This window comes from Barbus barbus (assembly GCF_936440315.1).
Source record: "Barbus barbus genome assembly, chromosome: 33".
Lineage (NCBI taxonomy): Eukaryota > Metazoa > Chordata > Actinopteri > Cypriniformes > Cyprinidae > Barbus > Barbus barbus.
Window position 1 is genome coordinate 4052238 of NC_136761.1, and position 23687 is coordinate 4075924.

The 23687-nt window shown below is 38.8% G+C and overlaps 2 protein-coding genes across 2 annotated transcripts; one reads left to right on the forward strand and one right to left on the reverse strand.

Annotated features, from left to right (window-relative positions):
- The first annotated feature begins 717 nt into the window (after positions 1-717).
- LOC306853677 (protocadherin-12-like) lies at positions 718-12502 on the forward strand. Its single transcript, XM_079391263.1, has 4 exons — positions 718-4158; positions 5367-5458; positions 6471-6604; positions 11395-12502. The coding sequence occupies exons 1-4, from the start codon at positions 1261-1263 to the stop codon at positions 11781-11783; spliced, it is 3513 nt and encodes a 1170-aa protein (XP_079247389.1). The 5' UTR covers positions 718-1260; the 3' UTR covers positions 11784-12502.
- Positions 12503-12634: 132 nt separating this feature from the next.
- LOC306853678 (pre-mRNA-processing factor 19) lies at positions 12635-23562 on the reverse strand. The gene is made up of 16 exons (XM_079391264.1): positions 23369-23562; positions 22817-22966; positions 22654-22730; positions 22435-22576; positions 22281-22354; positions 21569-21634; positions 21447-21488; positions 21265-21339; positions 20293-20368; positions 19984-20093; positions 19743-19898; positions 18436-18505; positions 15401-15574; positions 14551-14633; positions 14336-14441; positions 12635-14140 (listed from the first exon to the last, which is right to left on the reverse strand). Exons 1-16 carry the CDS (start codon positions 23385-23387, stop codon positions 14043-14045), a joined length of 1518 nt encoding a protein of 505 aa, XP_079247390.1. The 5' UTR covers positions 23388-23562; the 3' UTR covers positions 12635-14042.
- Between the last annotated feature and the right edge of the window lie 125 nt (positions 23563-23687).

Sequence of the window (23687 nt, forward strand, 5' to 3'; positions counted from 1 at the left end):
CACATTTCTACAATGATTTTTTTTTAACATTTATTAAGGTGAATGTTAATTCATTTTTATTCATAATACTTTAACTGACATTAATTTATACATAAAATATTAAAAATATATAATGAGGAATGTATCTGTTTGTACCACTAGTATAACTCTCAATTTTTTTAATCAGAACCTTTTTCTTTTCATCATAGATTATATGCAGCATAACAATTTGAGTAAAAGATGTACTAAAAAATAAACACAAATATCAGCATTTTTATCAGCAGTTTTGTTATAAATGTTTGTTGAATACTGATGACCATTTCAGAAAAACATTAGATGCTTCACACTGAAATAAATGCAGTTTTACATCAGCACTCTCAGAGTTCAGCTCCAGGCCTTGTTTTTGTTTTCAGGGATCCTAAAGGTCTCATCTTAGGTTTGCTTCAGCTCTGATGACAGATGCCATAGACCATGACTCTTACTGTGTTTATTTAGACAGTTTGGAAAAGGAGTAAAGTCAAATGTGTAAAGAGCTAGAGGCAGTGAATGAAAGAAGTGGGATCATGTTTCGTTAAAAGCACACCGTTGATTCCAGCCTCATTTCTTCTAAATCCGCTCCTTGCTGGAGACGGGTGGAGTTAAGCAGCGCTGTACACTCCTCCCTCTCTATCTGTTATTGGCTCTTAGGCCATCCCCCTTGAATGTGCCGTCGCAGCCCCCTAAGTTCCTCAGCTCCTCACTTTAATGCTGACTGGAGTCCTGGGCTGGGAAGCAGCAGCTGTGTGTGAGTGAGTAGAGCTGTGGAATAACACTGATTTGGCTAAGGGAGATGATAACTTTATTTATAAATAAGAATGGTTTGGAACTATACTTTTATAAAAGTGACTTTGTTGTCTGAATAGTGATCAATATTTTCCATGACTGTTTACTGTTTAATTATTGTGGTGAGGTATATCAGTAAACCTCAGTGTTAATATAGGCTAACACTACTATAGTTAGAACTGTGAAACTTTATGATGACAATTATCATTTTCTAATTTTTTCTGACTTTTATATTTACTGTAAATGGCAATTTACAAAGCACCTTGTTGTGGTGGTAATGTCATTAATTTTTGACTCTAAAACAGCAGTTTTCTACTTTTTAGTATTTCTTTTTTTTTAAACTATAGAGTAGGCACATGTGTATATCTGTTGTGAACTGTAGCTGTATTAGAATGCCTATCTAGTTGCTTAGCACATCTGACTCTACGTAAAAGGAAATAGGAAACCTCACACACAGTCATGCTCCAGGTTTTGCTCCTTCTGGCAGCTCTTATTGAGTGTCCACCCTGTCATGCCCACAATATGGGCTCTGCTCCCCTCATTATCCAGTATCATGTCTGGGAAGAACAGCCCTCAGGGACAAGGGTGGGTCGCCTCCTGGATGACCTACGTGAACGTGGGGAAACAGGATCACTGGAAAACTTCCAGGTCGTGCCGCATGGGCATACTCTACCAGTCACAGTTGATTCAAGGGATGGTACCGTGTCAACACTAGGCAGGCTGGACCGAGAAGAGCTATGCTGGGGAGCAGAATTTTGTGAACTGGCTTTCAGTGTTCTCTACAGAAAGGGTGGTGCTATGCATTTCCTTTCAGTTCGTGTGGAGGTGATGGACCAAAATGACCACAGCCCAGTCTTTCCCAGCCTAGTGCAGGAGGTGGAGATCTCTGAGACAGCCTCACTGAGAATGCGCATCCCTCTGGACCGGGCTATAGATCCAGATGCGGGACCAAATGGCCTGCAGACCTACTCCCTGTCTTCCAACCAGCACTTTGCTTTGGATATCCGTACTTCTGGAGGGGCCAAGCAGGCTGAATTAGTGGTCATCAAAGAACTGGATAGGGAGTTTCAGCCAACTTTAGAACTGGCTTTAACAGCCTGGGACAAAGGGAACCCACCAAAATCAGGCAGCACAAAAGTTATAGTCACAATTCTTGACTCCAATGACAATAGCCCTGTATTTGAGGAGGCCCCGGCAGTTATCGATCTAGCAGAGGACACTGTTCGTGGGACTACTGTCATTAATCTCCGTGCTACAGACCCTGATCAAGGTGCTAATGGGGAGGTTGAGTACTCTCTCAGTAAACACGTCCCACTGGAAGTGCAAAGACTATTCAGCATCCATCCCAAAACAGGTGCTGTGACTTTACAAGGCCCTTTAGATTTTGAAGAAAAGAATGTGTATGAGGTAGACATCCAAGCTCGAGATCTGGGGCCCAATGCTATCCCTTCTCACCACAAGCTGCAGGTCAAATTGCGAGACGTCAATGATAATGCTCCTCGGATACATATAACATGGACTCCACCAGACTCCCCTGTTGCAACCGTCTCTGAAGGAGCACCAAATGAAACTTTCCTCGCTCTTGTGATGGTGTCTGATGCCGATTCTGGGGCAAATGGGCAGGTACAAGTGCACATTCTCAGTGGATCTAGCCCCTTCAGACTCAAACAGATCCATGGAGACAATTACATGATTGTAACCAATGATACACTGGATCGTGAGAGACAAATGGAATATAACCTCACTCTTCTAGCTCAGGACCGTGGTGATCCTTCTCTATCCTGTATTAAGCACCTGACTGTTCATGTTTTGGATGAAAACGATAACGCACCAATGTTTGCCAAAAGTCACTATCGGAGCGTCCTCAAAGAGAACAACATTCCTGGGTTACATTTTTTGACCGTGGAGGCACATGATGTTGACATGGACCTCAGTGGAAGGGTTTCATTCTCCATTAGAGAATCGAATGAACTGGGGACACCAACAGCATTTTTCTCAGTCCACCCCAGCAGTGGGGCTGTTACTGTCCAACAATCATTAGACTATGAGGAAACCCACTCCTACTCATTTATTGTGGAGGCTGTAGATCAAGGATACCCACCAATGACCAGTACTGCGACAGTGCTGGTTGAGATACAGGATGTTAATGACAATTATCCCGTAATCCATGAGCCACTACCCAAGAAGGGAATTGCATTGCTAAGTGTCCCAGTGAATGTGGACAAAGGCGAGATTGTGACTGAACTTGGGAATAAAGCTCTGGAGGATAACTTCTACAAACCAAGAAATTACTCTTCCCTCAACAAACCCGAAGGTTTTCTGGCCACCACCATTCGGGCCAGTGATCCAGATTCTGGTTTCAATGGAAGACTCAGTTTTGGAATAACAGATGGCAAGCCTTCTAATCAATTTTTTCTGGACAAAACTACTGGGCAGCTCTATGTTAACACAACCAATGCCACTGAATTGATCGGCAGTACTTTTAAACTGGGCATTGCAGTATCTGATATGGGAACACCTGTGCTAACCACAAGAATCACTTTGGAGGTGACATTCATCAACTTTCGTGACCACCTAAAGAACTTGTCTCATGATAACCAGGCCCAGTACAGTTTTACAATGCTTTTGGCCATCTGCCTTGGATCAACCTGCCTGGTATTATTTATAGCCATTGCTTTGGCCAAGACTTTCTGTCATCCTGACAAACGGGACAACCGTGCATATAATTGTAGACAAGCTGAGTCAACCTACACCCGTCACCCACGACGGCCACAGAAGCACATTCACAAGACTGACATCCAGTTGGTACCAGTGCTTCGGGGTCGTAAAGAAACTCCACAAGAAGATGAAGCAGAGGCGTTGTCATGTACACCACCTTTAGTGGATAGGCAGCATCCACATGGCCAGTTTACACTTACACCAACCCTTGCTCGCATGGCTCAAAATCAAGCATATACAGAAATGGATGGGAACCCACCACTCACTCAGAGTAAGATACTCAGAAAGCCTGGGAGCATAGAGTGGAATGGAGCACTTCCTTTTAACCCAGGAACTCTATCTCGACCCCTGCAAAAGACCAGAAATTCTTCCTCCTCGTCTTTCGCAAATTCACAGACCAGCACACTCAGACGAAACAAAAACGAGGAGGTCAAGCTTACTACCACGGACCTCTCAGAAACTATGGCTTCAGTTCCCAGTAATCAGGCCACCTTACGGAGACCAAAGACCACAGAAAGAAGAGGAAAGATGGAAGAGTCAGACCACAGGCAGATCCTGAGGAACCTTGTTCGACTCTCTATGGCAGCCTTTGCAGAGAACGGTTCAATTGAACTGTCCTCTGCCTCACCCGAGGTGCAAGTAAGGGATTTTTTTATTACAATCTTAACATTTCAGATATACGAAAATGCATTAGATCAAACTATTTTGAAAGGTATTGACTTTGATTTCAAGGTATCCCAGTTCATAATAGCTCAAGTACACGATAGCTTTCCCACTCTGCAGTTATACTGCAGGACTGGCCCATATCTTTAGCAGCCTAAGGGGGCAGTTGACAGATGATGAAGACACTGAAGTGTCACACAGTAACTTAAACCTTTAATATGCCTCAGGAGAAAACGCTGCCGATCCTCAATGTTATCACATTACAGACTCATACTGAATGTGGGAAGAAAAAGCAGATTCATTCCTTGTTTGTCCTATGAGGGGGGAAGGTGCTTAAACCAAACACAGATATTTCTGAACAGTAAGATTATAGTTCTCAGACGTGTATGGGCTGGTGGTAGTCAGCAACAAGTTGCTGGTACTGATCTGATTCTCATTAAATAAAGTGAGAATAACAGCTTTTCATCAGCTAGTATTTCAAAGACTAACAGCCCAAAAGTGCTGTGCTAGTCAAACTGTGTATCCTCTGGATCTGGGTCCACCCAAATGCTTACCTCTACCAAAATGATTAGCAGAACAAAAGGTCCTGGCATGTGTTTGAACCCTCACGTGAATACTGCGGCCAGTCAGGAAGAGCGTGGATCCTGACCCCCACCCTCTTCTCTTTTCCTCCTCCCAAGTCCACCCTCCCTTACTCACTTGGCCCAGTTGGCAAACTAGACCTATGGCGACTGCAAAGGAAAGGGGCCGAAATGTCACCGGTGCCTGTCCTCACAGCCAAGGCTGGGTTTCTTATGTGCATCCTGGAAGGAAATAGCCTCTAGAAGAATAGACCCTGTGTAGAAACAGCTTCCCGTCTCCCTCTCACCCAGCTCAAACTCCACAACCCCAGAAAGCTCATTATGTTATTATGTTGTAGCTCATTCGGTAACAGACCAAAATTATATATTGAATTATGAAATTATGATATTAGAAGAGCAAACTGCCTGCAAGTTGTATATGGTTATTCAGGCATCTTGTAGAATTTCTATAGTTTGGAAACATGATTAATTGTGAATTCATAATCAGGAGATTTGTATTATATACTGTATATAACACACATATATATAATAGATTAAAGTGAGTTATGTGGTAAATTCCCCTGTATATGAGGTTATTAATTTTGCATCATTTTAATTCTACAGCAGGTGTCTCAGCTCCTGTCTCTGTTGCATCAAGGGCAACTTCAGCCTCGACCAAATTTTCGTGGCAACAAGTATTCCCACAGAACTGGCCGGTAAACCATTTTATCCTCATTTTGATTTTATTTATACAAGCTCTTGACCAAACAGACAAGAAATGTGGTCCTGTATACTCATTCCTACACGAACACACAGGATACAAACATACCACAATAGACTCACAATCACAACAACAATCTTAGAAGTTGGTAATTATTTTATCAGGTAGGTTTCTTGTAAAAAGGAAGTATCCGTCAGTCAGTGAGTACAGAATGAGGCATATCATAGCTGTGATCAGCCGCTGTCTGCCTTACTCACACACACACACACACACACACACACACACACACAGAGAGAGATTGGTATCAGGCAGAACGCAACACTGTTTCTATAAACTTAAATTATGTTCATCTAGAATAAAAAAGAGAAAGCATAGACTGTGACTCATCTGTGCGAGACAGGGCTTGTTTAAACCAAAGACAGCGCAGTCACACTTCCTTCTGAGTATTGTATTGTTTTAGTTTCAGTGTTGAGATCATTTTAGCTTACAGTAAAATCCCAGTTTTGAGAACATTGTTAAACTGATATTAAGGATAATCACATAGGTATTTCCCCTGATATTCCCTTACAAAAAGGTATTGTGCCAGGGACTGTGGTTCAGTGATTGGTTACAGTACATACTTCAATATAGCATGGTACTGAATATCATATTCATAGTATTTAAATACTACTACAACGAATACCACACTATTCCATTATGGTTTTGTCTAAATCATATTATCCTTTACCATTAAAAAAAGGTAATGGCATTGTACTTTTCTTCAAAAAGCAATAATTTTATTTGAATTAATTCTAGTAAATATGGTTAGATTTTTTTTAAGTGTTCCACAACAAAAATTTGCCCCATTTGTCAGTCCTCCAACATTTCCCATATGCTTCAGTTTAGTTGCATTATGTTTTATTTATTTTAATTATATTTTACTTATGTTAACTTATTTGATCATTCAGAGCTCTGAGACGTCGGCACATGTTCGGAAACGTTCTCACTGCTTTCGTTGTGTATTGTAGGTCAGGGGTTCAGGATGCTGATTGGCTGAGCACTAAAGACAGTGGTCATGGAGAGAGTGAAATGGGTGATATGGACTGGGACTCACCTGTGGACCCCGTGTATGAAGAAGGCCTCAATAATCTGCTGACTTCTGGTAAATGTCCATACTTTTAAAAGCAATTATTTTGATTTGTGTCCACTGTTATGTTTAATTAAAAGGGGTAGTTGACCCAAAAATAAAAATTCTGCCATCATTTACTGAGAAGATATTTTTGTCCATCCTTTGAAAGTCCATGCAAGCAAAACTTTCACACATCCGAAATTTCCTAAAGAAAATGCAAAAGAGGAAATTATGATAGAACTTTTATTTTTGGGTGAACTATTATTTAAGTCGTGCCACACAAGCAAAAGTGTTGTTGTGCTGAATATCAAGTGTGCGACAAGCTGAGTGACACAAACACTGAAACGTCTCAAAGCTGTTGAACTAAATACCAGTCCTCTTTGTAACGCTGCATAATTGGAGGAATTTTAATGAAATTAGAGGACCAGAACTAACTGTGTAATCTGGGTTAAGTGAAGTAAGGTGATGTGAAATGGTTTCCTGATTCTGAGTACAATACAGGATTTGTTATTTTTGGAGGTGATTTCCAGATACCTCGCATTTATCCTGTTTTCCACATATAGCCTAGCAAGTCAACAAATCAGACAGAAAAAAGCATAATTATTTAGTTTTCATTTTGAAATTGACATTGTTATTAATTTTCCAAACACTGAAATCGTAATCTGGAAACATTAATATTTAAAGTTTGTTGATCCGGACGTACTAAAATGCATTTAGATTCTCGCTGCTGTGTTTCCTTTGTCTGTGTATGGAGTAAATGTTTGTGTGCAGTTCCTTCCCTCTATTATTCTGAGATTTAGCACACTGTCTTGAATGAAAGGTCTAGTTTGTTTTGTTTGATCTCTCTGATGTCTGAGCAGTTTTAGCCATGTCAGTGTTGATTTCCACCAAATCAAAGTTACACTGTGAACATGCTGCTGATACAGACAGTGCTGGGTAGTAACTGATTACATGTAATCTGGATTACTTAATCAGATTCCAAAAATTTGGTACTAGTAATTAGGGTTAGGGTTAGGGTTAGGTTAGGGTTAGGGTTAGGGTTAACCCTAACCCTAACCCTAACATTTTATGTTTTAAAATACTCCGAATCAGACTACAGTTACATTTTTATGGACTATGTGATTACAGATAATTCACAAAATGGCAGCAAATTACTCATATCTTACTGATTCTCCTTTATTTTTTTCTCTGAAATTTTGTCATATTGTTTAGCTTTGAATATTCACAATAGAATAGCCATGTAAATGTCATGTGAATTGATTTCTGATCCATGCTTGTGAATTTGCACCTCTCAGTCAATTGCACCATGCATGAGACAAATAATTACACTAATTGTACAAGAAATAATAATTAAATTAGTAAACACTGCTGATGTATAACTGACAAAAATATTTCAAACCTGGAAGTCTTTGTCCATTGTTGTTTTCATGTTTAATGCTTTTTTTGTCTGTGTGATGATTCCCAAACTTTTTTTGTCAGTCAAACCTCTTTGACATAAAATAATTACTTGAAATCCCTTTCCAATTTAAAATTAATATTGCAGTCATTTAACGACACATTTGCTTGTTCACAATTCTCTGATGTTGGATAATGGTCACACTGGCATGCAGGTAAACATTTAAAATATTTCAAATGTAAAAATTTAGTAATCTAAAAGTAATCAGAATACATTATCTAAAATAAGTAATCTAAATCACATTACTGACTACAATTTTCATCATGTAATTTATAATCACTAACAGACTGCAATTTGTAAATAATCTACCCAGCACTGGATACTGATTATTTCTTAAATGGCTAAATATATGTCTTTTTTGCCATTCTCTCCATCTCTCTGTTTAATGAGGAAGTGCTTCTCACAGTCATGTGACACGATCCAGCTAAATTATATCAGGGTTGTTTTGGCATAAACATCGAACAAAAGTACTGAAAACATTTCAAAGTGATACAGAAAGCCAAGATTTGTACTAATGTCCTTTTCAATATACCATCAGTATTTTCAAAAGAATCTAATGAATACTGCTCAATACTGCAGTACAGATGTGCCCATTGCTGTTAGGAACCTTAGAAGTCAACAAGGCAGCTCAGTTAGTTTTGGAACGGAGTGTGTGGTTTTGTGGTTTGGTTGAGTCAGCATTGCCCCGATATTCATCTGGTTATGGTGTTAGTCATGCTACTGAAGACAGACGGTTTTGAGTTCACTATCAGGGGTTTTCTTTCTGATGCATGCAGGTACATATTCCCTCTCTACTTCCAGAGTCATCTCAGTTTTAACCACTTATTCATACCTTTGAATGATGGTAACCCTTTCAGCAGATTCAAGGGTCACATCAATATTCACATGTCCTCGGGCTCTTCACGTCATGCCATAATTGTGTTAACACTTCAGCACAATGCAGATGATGTGTATGTGTTATGCATACCCTAGGGACAGAGAAGGTGAGAGTGTGTGAAATGTGTTTGCGTGTGTGCGCAAGTACAAGACATTGTTCTGTCTCTACGCTCTTCCTTTGAAGGACACACTGCCCTCAGGCTGCTGTTTCTCTACTGCATTCTTCTCACACTGTTTTTCAAGGGCCAGAGGTGACACATGTGACACTTTGGTGTATTATATGTGATTTAAATGCAGGTTTACATACTTTACATTAGTTAGGTGCTTGATTAATAATGGTGCTTGTTAAGGCAAGCATCACTATTACTGTCGCTTGTGTTCATGCTTAGGTTTGTTCATCTTGAGTGTGTAAATCATCTTGTTTGTGCTGCCGACATGAATGACATACTAAAGGTGTACTATCACTTTTCCAAGCTAGAAGGTGATACTTTGTCAGGCAAAAAAATGTCTATGAAGTTTTAATAATCGTTCTAATTCTATGAGAACCACAGCTTTAAGACACAATATTGTTGAAATCCCTTTCAGAAAAAATGATTCCAACTGACGAACTACAAAAACTAGGAGAGCCCATCAGAATCCACATTTAACAAACTTGAGCATTTAAACCACAGCACATATAATAAACCGAACGTTATCGTGCGTTGGTGTGAATGCTAATATAGTCATTTTTGGTGTCAACAGGTGTTCAAGGTGTGTTCACATTTACCATTTTTTGGCACATTTTTGAGAGCGAAAGCCAGTCATTTCAATTAATGGGTAATTTTGTGTCAGGGCTAAAGATTTCCCCATGCAGATTTCACAAGAGATTTGCAATTGTGTTGACCAACAAAGACCTGCTTGGTTTGAAAGATTGTTGAACCAAACTGAAGCAACCATAAAGCAAGCAACAAGCTAAAAGCCTCTCTGAACACCTTAGCATATGCATATGAATGCCCTGGCAACTATTCAGAGCAGCTTAACATTGTGATGGTGAGTTATAGTCGAGTTTTCTGAGTTTGAACTGATCTGAAGGACTGTCTGGGCTTGTTTGAGAAAGTGTGCAATCGAATGTTACACACGTCACTGTAGTCTGCCTTTGGTTGTATGGATGTGGTTGGATTCTTTATGGCATTTTTACCATGTCTGTGAGTTAATGGGTTTAACTGCTTTAGAGAAATTGCTGATTGAAAGGCACTGCCACCATTTCCTCCATCATTAATTGAGAGGCTGTATGAAGGAGATTTGTGGAATAAAAGTAAGAAAGTATGATGGGGCGTATAATTATTAACTGATAATAATGCAAAAGGGTGAATTTAGAGATTTGCAAGGGCTGTGGAGAGAGGAAGTCATGAAAGCGAGGTTTGGAGGCTCTGTCTGAGCTCTCTGATGTGGCCAGCGTGGGTCGTTTGATCACATCTTGACTCACACACTCTCTCCAAAAGCTCCTGTACAAGCTGAGCCCTTTTGTTTCTCCTCCGCCTTTAATTAAGAGCTTGAAATCTCTGATCCACAGACAAGAAAAGAAAAAAAAAACACTTAAAAAAGGCTATAAAGCTGTCGGTTTCATGGAGGTTGTTTGTCATGCCTCACTATATTTGAGGATTCATGTGTGGTTGTGGTTTTGTAGTCTCCACCATCACATTCTGGCTTCTCCTCGCTCATTCAAAAACTAATATTTCTGCTTTAGCCACTCCAGCAAACTGAGACTGAACTTGTGTTATGTGAAGCTAGTGAGGGAAGTAGTAATCCAGATACTAGCCTAAAGGTTCAAAAAGAGCATAAAGGAACCATTTTTGTGAAGAACCTTTCCGTGAACAGATCTTTTTTCTTTCTTTCTCAATGCGAAGATCATTCAATAATTTGAAGAATTGTTTGTGCAATGGAAAGGTTGCATGGATGTTAAAGGTTCTCCATGGAAACATAGATGTCTTTATTTTTAAGAGGCTGCTTCACACACAAGCTCAGATAATATGCGAAAGAAAAATCAAGTTATACCAGAATTTAAGCTTATTCATTTAACCAAGCATTTCTGGAATTTTTCGGGCTTAGTGAAGGTAATTTCCTTGTTTATTGTTACACTGTATCACTTCCTTTGCCATAAAAACTGGCTAAGGGTGTCATTTTAGGGCATGCTGTGTTGTACTAGCAATACTCATCTGTGTTAAAACTCAGCACATGTCCATGAAATGTCAGGCGAAGGAAATGCGTGTTTACTGAATTAAAGATAAATGCACACCTCCTCTCGGTATTTCCTGTCATCCTGTTTTTCATCCTCACAAACTCAAACAAGCAAACAAATGAAGATTCAGACAGGTTTTGTAGCCTTTTTTCAGATGTTTGTACATATTTCATTACATTTAAGGCCAGAATATATTTATTAATTATTTATTAGTAATGCTTATTTACATATTTTACATACAGTTTTTCATATTTTATTCCTCTTTTTGTGTAGATGATGTGTTCTCAGACATTCCCGATCCGGCATGGATGGCTCGTCTTTCTCTTCCTCTGACGACTGACTACCATGAAAACCTGTTTGTCCCGGATGGGCCACCCTCCCCTGATACCCACTGTCCCATGGCCGGTCCTGATGATTCCAGTTCCTTCTCTACGTTTGGTAAAACCCCAGAGAAGGCCCCTCTGGGTGGCAGAGCTCTGATTTCAGAAGTGAGCTCCCTGTTTGAGATGCTGTTGACACAGAAAGCCGATGGCCAGTCGTGTCCACCTGCTGACGTGCTCTACAGACTATCCGCAGCTTATAGACGCTCGCTGGGCTTAGACACACCTGCTAATGGAGGTGCTGCCCACACACGTCAGCAATATGCCAACCCTATGCCATAACAGCAAAGAACGTTTCATTTCTGGTGCCATTTCATTTTGGGGTCCAAACAAGCCCCAGGAACACTAGAAGCATATTTTTTTTCAACCTGGTCTGGCTGGAACAGGCTATGCCCATAAAAACTTTTTATAATAATAAAAAAAGAACACAGATCATATTGGCAGTCCATTATAACTGATGTGTTTTTTTTCTTTCATATATCCTTTCGCAAGAAGGTAAATTATTGAACTCTGTGAACTGCTGCAATTCACACAGTGCATGTTTGGGGAAATGAGCCTGTCTCCTCTTTAGGAAGTAGCTGTTTATATCCTCTGAAGCACAAACAACTCCTAAACAAGTCTTTTCACTCAGAAAAAAACACTAAATCCTCTGCCAGTCATTCACAGCTGGCAGAATTTCGACCAGGTCTCACAGCGCCCACTGCTGGCTGATTATTATTATTTTTTATTCTAATGTAAATATTTTGTAATAGTTACAGGGTAATAGTCGAAGAATTTAGAAGTAAGCCTAACACTGTATATGCAAGCACTCGTGACAAAATTCAGTTATTGTTCTGAATTGTAACGTTTTTTTTTTCTTTGAATGCTGTAAGTTATTGATATCAAAACAAAGATGTATATTTTTTTCCAGTGTCATTTTGTGTGTAGTGCTGCTTTTGTATTCATAATTGACATCACGTTTTCTTTTTGTAAACTGTATAAGTAAAATAAACTATTTCTAAAACTTATAAATGCATCTCTTTTTGAGGGTTAGTGAAAACGCATCTTAATTCTGAAGCTCCCATGAATTCAAAACGGAGAAAAAAATATATCAATACGATTGAGAATATATAAAAGCACGTTGCAGTCGGTCTGATTATCAGCAGTTTGGTGCAGATGCTGCACATTTATATTTTCAAAAAATTCTGATAGCTTGACAATGAGATTTTTTATAGCAGTAAAACATTACTTACATAAAATGCATATATCAGTCATCCTATATCGCACAATCATTTTTATTTTCATAATTACTTCAAGATATTTCTACTATAATTTCAAGTCTTAGTAACTTACATGGGTCAGATGTATTATCAAAGCTCTAGTTTTTGATGTGGGGGGCAAAACAAAATTGTGAAAAAAGAAACATTCTTTAAAAGCCTAATGTATCATTTGATACTATTTGACTTAATGTTTCTAAAAACGATTTATGGATAAAGCAAACATAAATGGCTTCTGTCAAAATATTAACTAATATTATTGTTTTATAAGATATTTCACAGCAAAAAGCATACTACATGGGTTTTTATTCTTTTTTTTAAATTTTACTAAACAGCCTTTTACTTGCTACAAAAGCACAATAAACTACCAATTAGGTAACCAAAGACATGTAGTAGATTATGTGCAACAGGTTTTTCAGCAGTTTAGCCAAATTTAGAAACCTTAAAAATGCATGATACATCACGACAGTACTCCAAAAAGTTGATTTTTAACACTCAAATCAATTTTTTTTAAATCTTCTGCCAAAGTGGATGAAAACATTATTGGCTCATCTTGGACATACCTCTATATATTTTAATTAAAGTTTCCTTCAAAATGCAGCTCAAAAACCTGAGGGATCATGTTTGAACAGGCTTTAGTAATGTGTGATAAAAGGTTCCAAGACAACAGACGGATGATGATCCCCCTACATGGTAATGGTTTCTCCCAAAATCTTCCTGGCAACGGCTGCTATTGTCCAGCTCACAGATATTAAGGCACTGTTCTCTGTAAGGCTTCTGTCAAACATTGCAAGGCATCTGCATTGTAAAACTAGACATTGAGTGGATCAAAAACTCCTGGTCAGTTCTTGCAAGTGCATATTCAATGAATAAATTAAATAAAAAAACAATAAATAAAAACAATTTAAACTTTATTTGGAATCTATTTCACATTTGCTGTTATTGTAGACAAAAAGGATAAAAAAAAAAGAAAAAAGAAAAAGTCGTGGGACACTAACAAAGTTTGCCAGTCTACAATCAAAGCTTAAAAGGAAAAAAATAAAAAGAAGAGCTTGAATCAACCCAAATCTGCCAAAATCTGTCTTAAAGCAATAGCTGACAAAAGAAGTTACTGAATTCAAAGTCAGGTATACTGTATGTGTCCAAGGAATTCATCACTACAATAATGTATATGACAGTGAATGTATATCTATGTATACACATGCACAATTTGTTACTGACATGTTTGCTGTGGGAAAATGATCACATCCTCTTTCACATCTCTCCTGAAGGTTCTCCATTTCTATTACAGGCTGTAGAATTTGAGACTTCTGTCCATGCCTGTGGAAGCCAGGAACTGAGCATGTTCACCGAAAGCCACACCGGTCACCAGACCAGAGTGATCTGCAGGAGAACGCAGGAGAAGTTAAAACATAAGAACGCATAGCTAAGAAAAAAGTCCGTTTGATAGCTCAGAACAGAACATTCTTGACAAAGACGACAGCAAACCTCACACAGCTTAAAAGCACACACAGAATGGTATTTCACTTCATGCATAATATTACTAGACAAAACCCAACATTTCTTGGCTCAACTCACCAGAGAAGTTGAGGACCTCAGACCACTGTTTGCAGATATAAACTCTTATGTCTGATCCACCAACAGCCAGATATGTTCCACTCTGGTCAAAGACCAAAGACTTTACCTACAAGAGAAAGTCAGAAAAATTAGCCAAGTTTTCAGTGAATGTAGTAAACAGCGTCAAACAGATGAAGAACACATGGCAGTCATATCTGTGGCCTATGCAAGAAGACCTCATAATTGTTGTCCAAAGTGATTGTCTTGAAGTTCTTTAGCTTCCTCAAATCCCACAGTTTGAGTGAACTGTCCTGAGCACCTACAGGTCAAACACAACAGGTAGAAACAGACTTTAAAAGACGATTTACTTTAAATCAGCGAAGATCAACTCTTTTGGATAAGAACTAAACTGAGCTGAACATTATTGCCTTCTGTAGAGCTGCTTTACAGTTTCATTATTTTGCAACATTAACCGTCACTTATCTGTTAATTACTATATAAATAAATTAGTGCTGTCAAACGATTAATTGTAATTAATCGCATACAAAATAAGTTTTTATTTATATAATATGTGTGTGTACTGTGTATATTATATATATATATATATATATATATATATATATATATATATATATATATATTCACACACATACAGTATATATTTTGAAAATATTTGCATATATTTAATATATAAACATAACATTTTTCTTAAATATATACATGCATGTGTGTATTTATATATGCATAATAAATATACACAGTACACACATACTATGTAAACAAAAACTTTTATTATGAATGCAATTAATCGTTTGACAGCACTAGTATATAAAAAGACATGCATGTGCATATTTAAGAAAAACATTATATTTATATATAATATAAACTATATAAATATTTTCAAAATATATACTGTATGTGTGTCTCTTTATATCCAAATTAAAATATACACAGTACCCACACATATATTGTGTAAACAAAAACTGTCATTAATCGTTTGACGGCACTAAAACGAATGTGATTTGACTTGGGAGGAAAAGGAATGTGTTCCTACTGGATTTCTCAAGTCAGGGTCACGTGACTTACCAGTGGCCAGATAGTATCCATTCTCAGAGAAGGCGATGGATGTCACAGGACCTGAATGTCCGGGAAAGTTGGCTACATTGGTCCGTTCCTTCAGATCCCAGATCTTAATCTGAGAATCTGCCGTGCCAGTGCCAAAAATCAGACCGTCAGGATGGAACTGAGCACAGGTCAGAGCTGAAGGGAAAGGAGGAGGGCTTTACATTTTCCACATCTGAGCAGTAATTATCAAATGTAAGCGCTGTGCAATACAATACAAAAAAAAACATGAACTTTGATATTTTTTGTCCTTCGACGATATTAACCGTTTTACTTTAATGTTGTACATATTGATTTGCTCAAATGAACATTGTCTTCATTCAAGCAACGGCGGCAGCATTTCATCCAAAGCCATTTTTGTATTATATTACAGTAAAAATCTAGTTAAAAATGAGACATTTTCCATTAGTTCCACACGCACAGTTCAGATTTAGTTAGTCTACTGGGCTATATGGACCAAAACGTTTCTCTGTATTTGTAGGCTGTTAGCGATACACATATGGCTCGTTTCCACTGAGCGGTACAGTACGCAATTATGTCCGTTTCCATTGTCAGAAGTTGTGAATGGTACCAAAATAACGAACCATACCGTACCACTTTTTTGGTACCCTTTCGTTGGGGTACCTAGCACAGCAAAGGCTAAACTCACTACAGAAGTTGATTGGTTTACTAGAATCGTCACTTGTGCGTGATACTAGGGGATAAAGCTTCTCCTTCACTCGTTCCGTGTTCTGCTTATTACATCAGTGTGCGCAAAAACACATTAAAAAAAATATAATAACAGTGTATTTTATACTTTTATATTTTCTCACAGACAATAAGCGTTTCTCAATATGTGTTCTTGTGGACTTGTGAAGTGAAGTGACATACAGCCAAGTATGGTGACCCATACTCGGAATTTGTGCTCTGGATTTAACCCATCCAACGTGCACACACACACACAGCAGTGAACACACACACACCGTGAACACACACACAGCAGTGAACACACACACACCGTGAACACACACACACAACGTAAACACACACACACACACCGTAAACACACACACACCGTAAACACACACACACACACCGTAAACACACACACACACACACACCGTAAACACACACACACACACCGTAAACACACACACACACCGTAAACACACACACACACACACCGTAAACACACACACACACACAGTAAACACACACACACACACAGTAAACACACACACACACACACACACACACACACACACACACAGTAAACACTGTGTTTACACACAGTAAACACACGCACACACAGTAAACACACGCACACCGTAAACACACACACACACCGTAAACACACACACACACCGTAAACACACACACACACCGTAAACACACACACACACCGTAAACACACACACACACAGTAAACACACACACACACAGTAAACACACACACAGTAAACACACACACTGTAAACACACACACTGTAAACACACACACACACACACACACACAGTAAACACACACACACACACACAGTAAACACACACACAGTAAACACACACACACAGTAAACACACACACACAGTAAACACACACACACAGTAAACACACACTGTAAACACACACACACAGTAAACACACACACACACACACACACTGTAAACACACACACACACAGCAGTGAACACACACCCGGAGCAGTGGGCAGCCATTTATGCTGCGGCACCGAGCAGTCGGTGCCTTGCTCAAGGGCACCTCAGTCGTGGTATTGAGGGTGGAGAGAGCGCTGGACATTCACTCCCCCCACCTACAATTCCTGCCGGCTGGGGACTCGAACCAACGACCTTTGGATTACGAGTCCGACTCTCTAACCACGACTTCCCCCTATCATTGAAACATCATTGCCCAAAAACCCACGTAATTTTCAAAATATTATTGTTATTCTGTCATGAAATGTAGTTTTAAGAGTTTTTCAGGTGAGAATGTAGTTATTTAAAACTCAAATCTGCGGTTTATTTCTAAAGATCTAGACCTATTTGAAAATATGCTATGCCGATTTCGGAGCTCCAGGCGATCAGCGGGCGCTCCGTGCTCATGTATCCGCCTCGAGCAGCCTTACGCTCGGCTAGTCCTTCCGACATTTGCCTCTGAGGTCTCGGTAGTGATTAAACTAATCAATTCGTTTTATGTATATTTAACAGGCATTTGTGGTCTCATGAATCTATTATTTGTTCCTGGTCATATCGTTTTGACTGAACACAAAGTTTAACTTTATATTTACTTTGAACTTTACCGTAGTAAATTACAGCACTGACATTGTAGCAAACGTTTGACTGTGAATTGTTTGCTTTTGTCTTTATTTCCTCTTATATAAGCCTCTTATACTTTGTACTTATACTTTTATAATGGCTATTATTGTTCATTAAAATTGACAAAAAAATAAATAAATAAAGCAGAGTTGTGCTTATTGTCATGCTTCATTGTCGATCGCTACTTTCCGGCATACACCACGCCTATCTAGTAAAAGGTACTGTTGGCAGTGGAAACGCAAGCCTGATCAGGGTTACCCGTACCGAATCATACTGTACTGTACCGTACTGCTCAGTGGAAACGAGGCAATAGAAAGCACATTAATATCATCACAACATTACAGATCAAGAAATTATAATTATACAGTTGTTTCCTATTATATTACATTATTGTTGTTTTCTTGTTTATTTTATGGCATTTTCCCATTAAAAACTCTCCTTCACAGTTACATTAATGATTTTAGTACTTTTGAAGAAAACGTAAATGCAATTTGTTTTCATTGCCCTCACAAAGACAGAACCAATACATCAGAAATTCAACAAATATTTTAGAATACACAGAGAACAACCAATTCCCTGAATTACAGCCAGTTTTCAATTCCCAAGCTTAAATAATGCAGAAAATTTTTATAATGCCAACACAATAGTGAATATTTTCTTAATATCTGATAGACTGCCAGTCCTAGTCGACAGAGAGGAATACTTACCACATCCAGCGGTCTCATCGGTCACTTTAGTCAGGACACGTCCAGTCTGGATATCCGAGAAGGCCCAGTACTACAACACAACACATTTTAATGCATTATAACAGAGGTAGAAAACTGCTTTAAAAAAAAAAATTAAAAAAAATTATTTTCTAAAAAGTAGTTAAACCGCAAAACAACTATTTATTATAAGAGCAAACTATAATTTAGTAAAAATCACGTTTAAGCATTGCTTGTTGGGATGTAAAAATATCTAAATCTTCCGATACGATAATATTGCAATATGAAGTCCATGATTTGATATTACAATAATTAAAAAACAAAGACAAATGAAGAATCAGAATAATTTTACTTTTAAAATGTACAAATGTTAATTTTTTCTTAATCTAATGCACTTTCTAATGCATCAAATGTTAATCTAATGCACTTCAAAATTAAGAGCTCCAACCCGTGTCCTTAACTAAGAAAACTTAAGTAAGAAAAAAAAGTCCTAAAGTACCTAATCTTTAAAGGGGACTCCACCCTTTTTATTTGTGAAAAACTGTCTGTCTAAATTACATTCACACTGGTGTTTTAAGAAGCCAAACAAATTAGAATGATAATAAAAATAACAACAACAGTAATAGCATATATTTTAAAACAATTGAACTGTAAAATAAATGAAAATGAACATTTCATAGGTATATTATATAAGCTTTACACTACAGTAGGGAAATTACAATACTTTCCTAATTTCTACACTTAAAATATTTTGAATTTGGACTGCATTTAAACCGCTAGCTTTCAGCAATTCATACTGCAATTTTAAACTTTTATTTAGACGGAAAACTTGCAAACATGCTCACAAAAATGCATCTCACTACAAATTTAGTGAAATGCTGTAATCATATGCCATGAAAACAAAGCACAACTGCTTTATTTCTCAGCAAAACTCAGCATGTGCAACAAGTTCACTGGATTCATTCACTGTGAACAGAGCCGCGGAAAACAGATCACGAGCTGATCGCATGAACGAAGTGCGCTCTCCACTTTGAAACAGACTTGAAGGGATTAAACCATATTGTGCTTTCGGTTTTAGTTCGTTTGACAGATACTGTGCCAAAGTATAATGACCCAAACACAACTTTAAAAACACCTTTTATGTTAGAATAGGAAGTTTAAAAATCGTCATGTTTAAAAACCGTTTCATATCGTCATGTGACCATGATAATATCGAGACAGTTTTGCTATTGTGACATCACGATACTGATAATATCATTACATCACTAGTTGCTTGCGTACTGTTCCTCAACCATCAGCCTGTGTGTTACCTGGTCCTCAGATGAGCTCAGTAAGTAGTCTCCGGTAGCGTGCAGAGAGAGGCCGGTAACACTGGCCTCGTGGGCCCTGATCACCTGCACGCAGTTGCCCCCGCTGACCGACCACACACGGATAGTGCTGTCTGGAGATGCTGAGAACACCACCGACTGACAGAGAACATGTGAAGAGATGTGAGAGCTGAAGATACACCAGAAATGAGTTTATGAATGAAGCACGGGAGCGATGGCCTACCTGACCAGGGTGGTAGATGACAGACGAGACCTTTTTGGTGTGCCCTTTGAGGGTGGCAACAATCTGCTCCTCCCGACGGTCAAACACCACCACGTTCTTATCCGCACCACCTGAGGAGCGCATGTCAAAAAAACTATCGTTGTGGCAATTTATATGCGAGTCTGTTTTTAGGAACAAAGTGCAGTAACACGAGGGATAGTAAGTGATGTATATCTGACCACAAGCTCTCCTAGGAGACACACGTTTGAATTATGTGAATCTGATGACTTGTGATCAAATCGTGTTTGTGTAATCGTGTTGTAATGGTACCAGTGAGGACTTTGTTGGTGTCTGTTGGGCAGAGATCCAGCGAGAGGATTCCTGGTACACTGGCACTGTGAAGACCCTGTTAAGCAGGAAGAGGAAAAATAAAGGTTAATCTGAGATGAGTTTTGTTCCAAACACTGCCTGGAACAGAAGCTGCCTGCTGTCTACGTAGGATGCTGCCTAATAAGACGCTAAATGACATTGAAGATCATGATTGACTGACTCATAACAATATCAACTTGTTAGCGTGGTGTTTTATGGACAAATGCATAGCACACACAAACATTGGATGTAACAGATATTACTATATAAGAATTAACAATTTAATTGACAACAATCATTTAACCATTAACCAGAAGTAAGAATTTTGATTGATTAATACCATCAGTTAAAGATTTTAAAAGGTATTTTAAGCAATATTCATTTATAGTGATAGCGCCAACTGCTGGCAACAGGAAATTACTTGTTTTACACCAACTTTAACATGTCCGATCTGCCCCAAACATCACATGGTTGATGCTTGATGAGTCCTGGCCTGATCATGTCTCAAGGCCAAATTTCAGTTATAATCATAGTGCATGAGTGCATGAATGCATTCAAATTCTGAATGGATTATAGACCAGAAAGTACGCAAAGACCGCTCCCCTTATCACTAAAAAGCTCAGGTTTAAGAGATTAAGGATAATCGATTAATTGATCGTTAATTTAAAACAGGGGTCACCAAACTTGGTCCTCGAGGGCCGGTGTCCAGCAGAGTTTAGCTCCAACCCTAATCAAACACACCTGAACCAGATAATCAAGGTCTTGCTTGGTATACTTGAAACTTCAAGGCAGGTGTGTTGAGGCAAGTTGGAGCTAAACTCTGCAGGACCCTCCAGGACCGAGTGTGGTGACCCCTGATTTAAAGGATGATTGATCATTTTATATAAATTAGCATCCCTTGAGTGCATAATGGGAAACTTATTGGCTACTTACAGCATGCGACGCCACTTGGCGGTACTTGCCGAGATCTTCTGCTCTGACCAGCTCCTCCGGCACGGTCTTTCCTCTCTGAAAAACAAAGCCATATAAAAGGCTAAGTACATTCATGAAAGTACACAATGCTCCACACAGTGACAAAAAACCCCACAATGCAGCACTGCAAATAAAATCCTCACCTTCTTTCTCTCGGTGGTTAAGACGGTGGCCTTATCTTGGAGCTGTAAAAAAAGATCAATTTCATTAGCTATGAAAATCATTGCTGCACATTCAACCATGTGGTACTTGTACTTCAACACACCTTCTGTATGATCTCTGGAGTCATTCCAACCTGCTCACTGATCTCCATGGCCTCACCGCCAGCACCCTAAGAGATCAAATCAGTTTAAAGATATTAAAAATATATATGTTTAAATAGATTGTTCCATAAATGCTAGTGGAGGCAATCATTTGGACTCAATTTTGATATAGTTTGTTTTTATTGCTATTTTCATGACAAGTTCACTGAATCTTAAAAAAACCCCAAAAACAAGCGTTTCGATAAAGTGGTAATGAAAAACGACAGACAACCAACTCAACATCATTATAACCAGAGTTTAGATGCCATTTACACAGCCTGCTTATTGCAGCACAGATGTGTTATGAATGCATTTAGAATTTTATAAATAATGAAAGATTTTGGGTTTAAATATAAATATTGAAATGTACAAAAAAAAAAATGTGGCAGCTAGTCGGTTGGCACAAAATCATTGTTTTAAACGATTCATTCTAAATGGCTGATCTTTATGAATGTGTCAGCGAATCATTCAGTCAAATGATCAGCGGTATTTTGTTGGCAAATGAATCAGTTTGTGAACAGTGTTGCTCGGAGACGCACAACGTTTCTGTTGCGGATTTGTTCAGAAATTTCACTGGCTGCTACATCACGTAGTCAAAGTGTACGCTCTCAGGGCAAATATTCTTTTTCCTCCCACCTCTAATGAATGCATAAATTGTCTGGCGCAATTACTGACCACAGCTGCAGGCTGAGAAGCAGGAGTGGCTTGTTGAGTGATCAGTCCGGCTTGAGGTTTGAGTGTAGCCAAAGCTGCAAGCAGAATAATGAACATGTCGGTAAAGGCACAGTATCATCAGCACATCCAGAAAGCACAATTCTGCCACTCTTACCCTCTCTGGCGGCAGTGACCTCTTTCGTGAGACGAGCAATGACTCTGCAGGCCGCATCGTGCTGGTAGAGAGCGTGAGACAGCTCCTGTCGAGTGGTCTGCAGCTGTTGCCTCAGAGTAAAACTGTGCAGCATTACGGCATCCTGGAGGACAGACAAACTCAATGATGGAGAAAGACATCATGCATTTCTTCTTCACACAGTCAGGCCAAAGAACTCACCCACTCATCTTGCAGAGATTTGAGGATCGCAGGAATACTAGTGGCAGAGGGAGCCTTCGGTCGAATGGGGTGAGACACTAAAAGTAAAGAAATGGATGCATTTTGAAGTGGCCATAGAGCATTTGAACTTCTCATGAAAACAGTGTCATCTGTGCCCCTGTACCTTTGATATCAATGAGCTGCTCCTCAGACAATGGCTGTCCATTGATGGGGTCAGCTCCATTCTCCGCTATGTATTTCTCGATCAGACGTCTCTCAAACACTTGATTGGAAACAGGAGAGACACAGGGGTGCTCCGGCACCTCGTTTGAAACTGGGGAGAGAACAAGATTGATATTTTTAAGAATTTCAATAAATAAGATGCATTCAAATCAAATACAAGTCTCCTTCAGTACAAATACTTCATTACAAGTACACCACGGTTAATCAAATGTTTCTCACAATACGTTATTCAATAATCTCTAGTCTAGACTTGATATTCACGTTTCTTTCCCCTTGCGAGTATGATTTGCTTGTTGAACTATAAAGTTAAGAGACTGCTCCAGCTGCAGACAAAAGCATTGCATTAATTCGTTTCTACTTTAATGAAATGCAGCAAAACCACCAAAAAGCATAGAAATTTAAGCGTAGTTTCTCATATACAAAGTTTCTGCTAATATAGCACAACAATGGCTAACTGCTAATCACTCATGCTAACAGAAACAAACTCACTTACTCGCACAAACCAAAGACATCTCGCTCAAACAGACGCGCTGCCGCTTTTCAAGCAAAGATTAAACAAAATCAATTCATAAACTTTAAAATCGACACAGAGTTGATGATTTTTAAAATCAATGAAGGTGCAGCATGTCCTGATCAGAACACGTTGATGTGCCGTGCCGCTCAAACCCCGGTGCATGTCGGGATACTGATTCCTCCAGAAAGAGCGGAAGCCCAAACCGAGGGTCTTCCTCCAGGGGGCGCACGGCTTTGCAGCCTGAAAGTATAATCTTTAAAATATATTATTATTAAGGTAATATTTTTATATTAAGGTA

What these genes read in the sequence shown, in the direction of transcription:
- LOC306853678 (XM_079391264.1), bottom strand. An exon ending in AATCTCTGCAAGATGAGTGG is followed by an intron (nt 22,577 to 22,653) that starts GTGAGTTCTTTG and finishes TCTGTCCTCCAG; the next exon opens with GATGCCGTAATGCTGCACAG. An exon ending in CGATGAGACCGCTGGATGTG is followed by an intron (nt 15,575 to 18,435) that starts GTAAGTATTCCT and finishes CTTTCCCTTCAG; the next exon opens with CTCTGACCTGTGCTCAGTTC.
- LOC306853677 (XM_079391263.1), top strand. Translation starts at nt 1,261, where the DNA reads ATGCTCCAGGTTTTGCTCCTTCTGGCAGCTCTTATTGAGTGTCCACCC. An exon ending in CTGCCTCACCCGAGGTGCAA is followed by an intron (nt 4,159 to 5,366) that starts GTAAGGGATTTT and finishes TTAATTCTACAG; the next exon opens with CAGGTGTCTCAGCTCCTGTC. An exon ending in TATTCCCACAGAACTGGCCG is followed by an intron (nt 5,459 to 6,470) that starts GTAAACCATTTT and finishes TGTGTATTGTAG; the next exon opens with GTCAGGGGTTCAGGATGCTG.